Here is a 9,364-nt window from a genome sequence, read left to right as displayed (position 1 = left end):
TCGGTTTAAATCTGATTGGTTAGTTTCTGGTTGGTTTAAATCTTATCGGTTTAAATCTGATTGGTTAGCTTCTGATCGGTTTAAATCTGATTGGTTAGCTTCTGATCGGTTTAAATCTGATTGGTTAGTTTCTGATTGGTTTAAATCTTATCGGTTTAAATCTGATTGGTTAGTTTCTGGTTGGTTTAAATCTTATCGGTTTAAATCTGATTGGTTAGCTTCTGATCGGTTTAAATCTGATTGGTTAGTTTCTGATCGGTTTAAATCTGATTGGTTAGTTTCTGGTTGGTTTAAATCTTATCGGTTTAAATCTGATTGGTTAGTTTCTGATTGGTTTGAATCTTATCGGTTTAAATCTTATTGGTTAGTTTCTGATTGGTTAGTTTCTGGTTGGTTTAAATCTGATTGGTTTAAATCTGATTGGTTAGTTTCTGGTTGGTTTAAATCTTATTGGTTTAAATCTGATTGGTTAATTTCTGGTTGGTTTAAATCTTATCGGTTTAAATCTGATTGGTTAGTTTCTGATCGGTTTAAATCTTATCGGTTTAAATCTGATTGGTTAGTTTCTGATCGGTTTAAATCTGATTAGTTAGTTTCTGATTGGTTTAAATCTTATCGGTTTAAATCTGATTGGTTAGTTTCTGGTTGGTTTAAATCTTATCGGTTTAAATCTGATTGGTTAGCTTCTGATCGGTTTAAATCTTATTGGTTAGTTTCTGATCGGTTTAAATCTGATTGGTTAGTTTCTGATCGGTTTAAATCTGATTGGTTAGTTTCTGATTGGTTTAAATCTTATCGGTTTAAATCTGATTGGTTAGTTTCTGATTGGTTTGAATCTTATCGGTTTAAATCTTATTGGTTAGTTTCTGGTTGGTTTAAATCTGATTGGTTAGTTTCTGGTTGGTTTAAATCTTATCGGTTTAAATCTGATTGGTTAGCTTCTGATCGGTTTAAATCTGATTGGTTAGTTTCTGATCGGTTTAAATCTGATTGGTTAGTTTCTGATTGGTTTAAATCTTATCGGTTTAAATCTGATTGTTAGTTTCTGGTTGGTTTAAATCTTATCGGTTTAAATCTGATTGGTTAGTTTCTGGTTGGTTTAAATCTTATCGGTTTAAATCTGATTGTTTAGCTTCTGATCGGTTTAAATCTGATTGGTTAGTTTCTGATCGGTTTAAATCTGATTGGTTAGTTTCTGATTGGTTTAAATCTTATCGGTTTAAATCTGATTGGTTAGTTTCTGATTGGTTTGAATCTTATCGGTTTAAATCTGATTGGTTAGTTTCTGATCGGTTTAAATCTGATTGGTTAGTTTCTGGTTGGTTTAAATCTTATCGGTTTAAATCTGATTGTTTAGCTTCTGATCGGTTTAAATCTGATTGGTTAGTTTCTGATCGGTTTAAATCTGATTGGTTAGTTTCTGATTGGTTTAAATCTTATCGGTTTAAATCTGATTGGTTAGTTTCTGATTGGTTTGAATCTTATCGGTTTAAATCTGATTGGTTAGTTTCTGATTGGTTAGTTTCTGGTTGGTTTAAATCTGATTGGTTAGTTTCTGGTTGGTTTAAATCTTATCGGTTTAAATCTGATTGGTTAGCTTCTGATCGGTTTAAATCTTATCGGTTTAAATCTGATTGGTTAGTTTCTGGTTGGTTTAAATCTTATCGGTTTAAATCTGATTGGTTAGTTTCTGATCGGTTTCAGATGTTTTCTCATTTATTTCTTGTGTCAGTTTTCTTATCGATCCTCCTACCGACAGTTTGCAGGTCAGGAAACTGGGGATTACAGTAAATTCCTTCTGACTTGAAGGCAGCACGCTGCGGTGATGAGCTCAGCTCACTGATTGGCTGTCCTGAAAGATGGGAGAGATGTGATTGGTTGAGTGTGAAGACTGGCGCTGCCTCCTGAGAGTCACTAATCAATAAATGATGTGGAGCTGGAGGTTCCCTGGTGGCGCCTCCTGCTGCCCCCCCCTCCTCCCCTCCTCTCCCCCCTTCACGTGCCAAAGTACCGCAGGTAAACACCAACACACCGGAAGTCGGGCCTGTACCCTTCACAATAAAAGAGATGAGTAACAGGGAACCTCAGTGGGTTCTCCAGAAACCTTCACCGGAGCTGTGGCCCCGAGCCGCTGGGGGGGGCCTCTGTCTGAAGACCTGCGAGCTGGTCCCTGGGTCCACATCCTGCTTTTAAACGCTCTAATATCCTCTGTGGGGTTCATCAATGGGGATAAATGATTGGAAGGATATATTTTGTGAAGGCTTGTTAACATGTTATTACGCTCAGCAGAACCGTCTGATCAGCGTGCAGAGCAAAGGATCTGAGAAGCAGAACAGCTGATGAAGGCTTCCTGCCCAGATCTGCATCCACCTCTTTTCTCTGCACAAATGAGCGCCATCAGGAAATTCTCAGCACAACCGGCCCAGACGCCGACAGCAGAAACAGCTGATCAGTCGTGAGTTCACTAGTCAGAACTGATTCTCCCAGAAGAAGAGAAGCTCGGTTGTCATGAACCGACCAATCGCAGCCTGGATGGGGCGGGACATTTTAAAGTGTTGACAGACAGGTGTCTTTTACGCTGGGGACAGGTCAGAATGTCTCCATCTATTTTTGAAAGCTTTTGTTAAAAATGTTCAGAAAAACAGCAATAAGAAATGTTGAATAACACATAAAACAAGAAGAAACAGATGTGCGTCGTCCAAAAGCTGATTACTGCATTAGATTCATTATATTTTTATATTTTGAGCTGCCACCCTAACTTGAATAAAGAATGCAGGAAATGAAGTGTCTCCTGTTGTGTGAAGCGTAACTGTAGAAAAATGGCTTCATATTATAATAATAATAATAGCCTCATTATAATAATAATAATAGCCTAATAATAATAATAGCCTTATTATTATTATTATTATTATTATTATTATTATTATAGCCTAATAATAATAATAATAATAGCCTTATTGTTATTATTATGAGACACTGTCTCAGTCAGCCCCAGGCCTAATGCTTGCAGCTATTAATAATTCAGCAGGAAGATTCAGAGTTTGAGCTGTGGACCCAGACTCTTGGTTCTAATCCAGGAGAACCGGCTCTGGTTTTAAACTCACGTTATTTAAGGGCTTTTATTGTGAAGGTGCGTTCCGGATGTGTGCGGGGTGTTGCGGGCTGGTCACTCTGCACAGGAGGAAGAGGAGAGCGGAGCTGAAGGTCACAGCATCAGCATCATTAAAGACATTTCTGTCACATCTCTCTGACTGATCATCGATCAGCTGATCGGATTCATCAGCTGCACGCGGAGCAGCGCGTCATGAGGTGAGCCCGGATCAGCTGCTGCAACCCGCCCGTCTGCCCGCTCCTCCACCAGCAGCCTCCAGCTCCTCCACCCGTCTCTCTCCCCGATCCACCTGTCTGTCTCCCCGCCCGTCTCTCCGCCATGGGGAACCGGGGCATGGAGGAGCTCATCCCGCTGGTGAACCGGCTCCAGGACGCCTTCGCCTCCATCGGCCAGAACTCGAGCCTGGACCTGCCGCAGATCGCGGTGGTGGGCGGGCAGAGCGCCGGGAAGAGCTCGGTGCTGGAGAACTTCGTGGGCAAGTAAGTCTATCTGTCCGAACCGAACCGAGCCGGGTCGTGACTCCTGACCCCCCTGTCAGAGCGAGCCGCCCGGCTGCCTGCAGGCCGGCTGACCCGCTGAACATGAAGTGGTTCTGAATAATAAACAGGATCTAGATACGGAGCTGCAGTCAGTCAGGCTTCAGGACATGAGGCAGAGTTCTGCTTACATTTCAACCTGGTTTGGTTTCATTATATATTTAAATTATACATTTAATATATTTAAAATATATATTTAACAAATATAAAATGTACATAATGTACAATATGTATATAACATGTAAACACAGCACTGTGTGAAGGTTCCTGCTGTAAAGTCCGAATACTTCCACAAACACGTTCATAGATTACACTGATCAATAACAAAATGTAAAGAGAGTGAAAAGTCAGATCAGGATCTGGTGTGACCCCTTTTGCCTTCAGGTCTTCTAGGTCCACCTGCTCATAGTTTCTGAATGAGTTCTGCAGGTGGGTCGGTCCAGACCTCCTGGAGACTCCCCACAGTCCTCCTGTGGATTCAGGCAGCCTCAGCTGCTTCTCTCTCCTCCTGTAGACACACTAGATGATGTTGATGGGGCCATGTGGGGGCCACACAGGGCCCTGTGGGGGCCGATCACATGTTGGAGTCCTCCAGCAGCTCTTGATGAAAACGTTGCCTTCAGGAGTTATTGTGACAGCTAGCCCCGTGTTTCGCCTTCCAGGCGTCATGTGGTCGTCCTGCCTACATGTCAGCTGTTGTGACTGTAAATCAGAGGCTGCGGCCGTAACAGCGGGAGCTTGTGGCTGAAGCGAACTTTAACCGCACTGATCATATAAAGGGCTGAACCCTGAGGATGTGGACGTAGGCGGCCGGGTGCTAAATGTTGGACACAGCTGTAACAGGTTACTCTCATTGGTGATTCATCGATTGGTCGTTTGGTTCAGTTTCCCAGAGCCCGGGCTGGCGTCCTCTGATGTCTTGTTTTAACTCAAAGATCTGCAGTTTCCTGTCTCAGAGGAGCAAAGACAGCAGAACATCTGAGAAGCTGAAATCTAAAAAAACTGACTCAAACCGGTCAATCGATTTTCCAGATAGTTGGTGATTAAGTTAACAGTGGACATCTAATCGCTCATTTGATGAATCGTTGCAGCTCTGGTTATTACAGATCATGTGAAGGAAATGAAGACATTATGATGCAGACGCTGTCTGTAGTGTTTGAATATTATTATGATGAAGGTGAACAGAAGCTGTTGCTGATCGCTTCCTGTGCAGAAGATATCGAGCCATTTTCTTCCGTCTCTGAGGTCTGTAGTTCTTATTTTTGCTGTGATCTGATTGGCTGATTTTTATCTTCCTCCTCATTCCGAGGATGAGGAGCGTCTCTTCTCTCATTGGTCACAGTTGGTCAGATGACTCGGCAGGGTGAATAACAGGGTGATGTGTGTGTGTGACTGCAGGGGAATCACACTCACACACTCAGAGGATGTCGTGACGATGTTTCTGCTCAAGCTGCCCTCACTGAAGGATTCACATCAAATAAAATCACATTAAAATATAACGTCATTTACATTCACTCATGCTGCAACGCTTTTATCATAGAGACATGGAGCGACACGCAAGAACCAACACAGCACCAACACAGCACCAATAAAGCACCAACACAGCACCAATAAAGCACCAACACTGCACCAACACTGCACCAACACAGCACCTACACAGCACCAACACAGCACCAACAAAGCACCAACACAGCACCAACACAGCACCAATAAAGCACCAACACAGCACCAACACAGCACCAATAAAGCACCAACACAGCACCAATAAAGCACCAACACAGCACCAATAAAGCACCAACACAGCACCAATAAAGCACCAATAAAGCACCAACACAGCACCAATAAAGCACCAACACAGCACCAACACAGCACCAACACAGCACCAAACAGCACCAACACAGCACCAATAAAGCACCAACACAGCACCAATAAAGCACCAACACAGCACCAACACAGCACCAATAAAGCACCAACACAGCACCAACACAGCACCAATAAAGCACCAACACAGCACCAATATATCACCAACACAGCACCAATAAAGCACCAACACAGCACCAACACAGCACCAATAAAGCACCAACACAGCACCAATAAAGCACCAACACTGCACCAACACTTCACCTACACAGCACCAACACAGCACCAACACAGCACCAATAAAGCACCAACACGACACCAACACAGCACCAATAAAGCACCAACACAGCACCAACACAGCACCAATAAAGCACCAACACTGCACCAACACTGCACCAACACAGCACCAATAAAGCACCAACACTGCACCAACACAGCACCAACACAGCACCAATAAAGCACCAACACAGCACCAACACAGCACAGTAAGAGTTCTCCTGGTGACCGTAGACAGTAGTAAGAGCTGGTAGATTGTGCAGACTCAGAAGTCACTCTGCAGTATTAGTGACTTGAATCTGATTCTGGAGGTCACTGAGTAATGGAGGGATATGAGTCCTTTTAATTCTAAAGTAAAATGTATTCCTCCCCCGTCTCCTCCCCCTCTCTCAGGGACTTCCTCCCTCGTGGTTCAGGGATCGTCACTCGGCGCCCCCTGGTGCTGCAGCTCATCAACTGTCCAACAGGTGAGACGCAGACTGTAAACACCATCTCATGTTTACACTCTCAGCCTGATCATGTGACTGATTATTGATCTGATCAAGTGACTGATTATTGTTCTGATCAAGTGACTGATTGACTTATTTTTCTGATCATGCGGTGTGTATCAGAGTTCGCAGAGTTCCTACACTGCAAAGGGAAGAAGTTCATCGACTTTGATGAAGTCCGTCAGGAGATCGAAGCAGAAACGGATCGAATCACCGGGCAGAACAAAGGGATTAGTCCGGTCCCCATAAACCTGAGAGTTTACTCGCCCAACGGTAACACACACACCTGCTGACACCAGCTACTGCTGCTGAGCTATGATTGGACAGTCAGTGTTTGGAGGCGGGGTTAAGTGACAGTTGAACTCTGTGTGTTGATGTTGTCAGTGCTGAACCTGACTCTGGTGGATCTTCCCGGGATGACCAAGGTCCCGGTGGGAGACCAGCCAGCCGACATTGAGAACCAGATCAGGGAGATGCTCATGCAGTTCGTCACCAAGGACAACTGCCTCCTATTGGCTGTTTCCCCTGCCAACTCTGACCTGGCCAACTCTGACGCTCTCAAGATCGCCAAGGAGGTCGACCCACAAGGTCAGAGTCCACAACACCTTCACCCACATCAAGATATATAAATCCACAACACAGAGACACCAAACCACCACAAAGACACAACAGACCACCACAAAGAGACCAAACCACTACACACAGACACCAAACCAGCACAAACACACAACAGACCACCACAAAGAAACACCAAACCACCACAAAGACACAACAAACCACCACAAACACACAACAGACCACTACAAAGAAACACCAAACCACCACAAAGAGACAAACCACTACAAAGAGACAACAAACCACCACAAAGAGACAAAACCACTACACAGAGACACCAAACCACCTCAAAGACACAACAGACCACCACAAAGAGACACCAGACCACCACAAATAAACACCACACCACCACAAAGAGACAAAACCACTATACAGAGACACCAAACCACCACAAAGACACAACAGACCACCACAAAGAGACACCAGACCACCACAAAGACACAACAGACCACCACAAAGAGACCAAACCACTACACACAGACACCAAACCACCACAAAGACACAACAGACCACCACAAAGTAACACCAAACCACCACAAAGAGACAAAACCACTACACAGAGACACCAAACCAGCACAAACACACAACAGACCACCACAAAGACACAACAAACCACCACAAACACACAACAGACCACTACAAAGAAACACCAAACCACCACAAAGAGACAAACCACTACAAAGAGACAACAAACCACCACAAAGAGACAAAACCACTACACAGAGACACCAAACCACCTCAAAGACACAACAGACCACCACAAAGAGACACCAGACCACCACAAATAAACACCACACCACCACAAAGAGACAAAACCACTATACAGAGACACCAAACCACCACAAAGACACAACAGACCACCACAAAGTAACACCAAACCACCACAAAGAGACAAAACCACTACACAGAGACACCAAACCACCTCAAAGACACAACAGACCACCACAAAGACACAACAGACCACCACAAAGAGACCAAAGACCACCACAAATAAACACCACACCACCACAAAGAGACAAAACCACTATACAGAGACACCAAACCACCACAAAGACACAACAGACCACCACAAAGACACAACAGACCACCACAGAGAAACACCAAACCACCACAAAGACACAACAGACCACCACAAAGACACAACAGACCACCACAGAGAAACACCAAACCACCACAAAGACACAACAGACCACCACAAAGAGACACCAGACCACCACAAAGAGACAAAACCACTATACAGAGACACCAAACCACCACAAAGACACAACAGACCACCACAAAGTAACACCAAACCACCACAAAGAGACAAAACCACTACACACAGACACCAAACCACCACAAAGAGACCAAAGACCACTACACACAGCCATCAATCCACCACAAAGACATCAAAGACCACCACAAAGAGACAAAACCACCACAAAGACACCAAAGATACCTCAAAGACACAACAGACCACCACAAAGAAACACCAAACCACCACAAAGACACAACAGACCACCACAAAGAAACACCAAACCACCACAAAGACACAACAGACCACCACAAAGAGACACCAGACCACCACAAAGAAACACCAAACCACCACAAAGACACAACAGACCACCACAAAGAAACACCAAACCACCACAAAGACACAACAGACCACCACAAAGAGACACCAGACCACCACAAAGAAACACCAAACCACCACAAAGACACAACAGACCACCACAAAGAAACACCAAACCACCACAAAGACACAACAGACCACCACAAAGAGACACCAGACCACCACAAAGAAACACCAAACCACCACAAAGACACAACAGACCACCACAAAGAAACACCAAACCACCACAAAGACACAACAGACCACCACAAAGAGACACCAGACCACCACAAAGAAACACCAAACCACCACAAAGACACAACAGACCACCACAAAGAAACACCAAACCACCACAAAGACACAACAGACCACCACAAAGAGACACCAGACCACCACAAAGAAACACCAAACCACCACAAAGACACAACAGACCACCACAAAGAAACACCAAACCACCACAAAGACACAACAGACCACCACAAAGAGACACCAGACCACCACAAAGAAACACCAAACCACCACAAAGACACAACAGACCACCACAAAGAAACACCAAACCACCACAAAGACACAACAGACCACCACAAAGAGACACCAGACCACCACAAAGAAACACCAAACCACCACAAAGACACAACAGACCACCACAAAGAAACACCAAACCACCACAAAGACACAACAGACCACCACAGAGAAACACCAAACCACCACAAATAAACAACAGACCACCACAAATAAACAACAAACCACCACAAAGACACAACAGACCACCACAAAGAGACAAAACAGACCACCACAAAGACACAACAGACCACCATAAAGAAACACCAAACCACCACAAAGACACAACAGACCACCACAGAGAAACACCAAACCACCACAAAGA

At 44.4% G+C, this 9,364-nt stretch overlaps 1 protein-coding gene across 1 annotated transcript in view; it reads left to right on the top strand.

Annotated features, from left to right (window-relative positions):
- Positions 1-3,241: 3,241 nt before the first annotated feature.
- Positions 3,242-9,364, top strand: part of LOC123960178 (dynamin-1-like) — a 38,243-nt gene continuing 32,120 nt past the window's right edge. The window contains exons 1-4 of the mRNA XM_046034780.1: positions 3,242-3,591; positions 6,178-6,251; positions 6,396-6,545; positions 6,657-6,860. Of these exons, the coding sequence (XP_045890736.1) occupies positions 3,431-3,591; positions 6,178-6,251; positions 6,396-6,545; positions 6,657-6,860 (589 nt within the window). The 5' untranslated portion in view covers positions 3,242-3,430. The remainder of the gene's footprint in view (positions 3,592-6,177; positions 6,252-6,395; positions 6,546-6,656; positions 6,861-9,364) is intronic.

Source organism: Micropterus dolomieu, linkage group LG21 (assembly GCF_021292245.1).
Source record: "Micropterus dolomieu isolate WLL.071019.BEF.003 ecotype Adirondacks linkage group LG21, ASM2129224v1, whole genome shotgun sequence".
NCBI classification, from domain to species: domain Eukaryota; kingdom Metazoa; phylum Chordata; class Actinopteri; order Centrarchiformes; family Centrarchidae; genus Micropterus; species Micropterus dolomieu.
The sequence above is the reverse complement of the archived record's forward strand: the minus strand, read 5'-3'. Positions and strand labels throughout refer to the sequence as shown.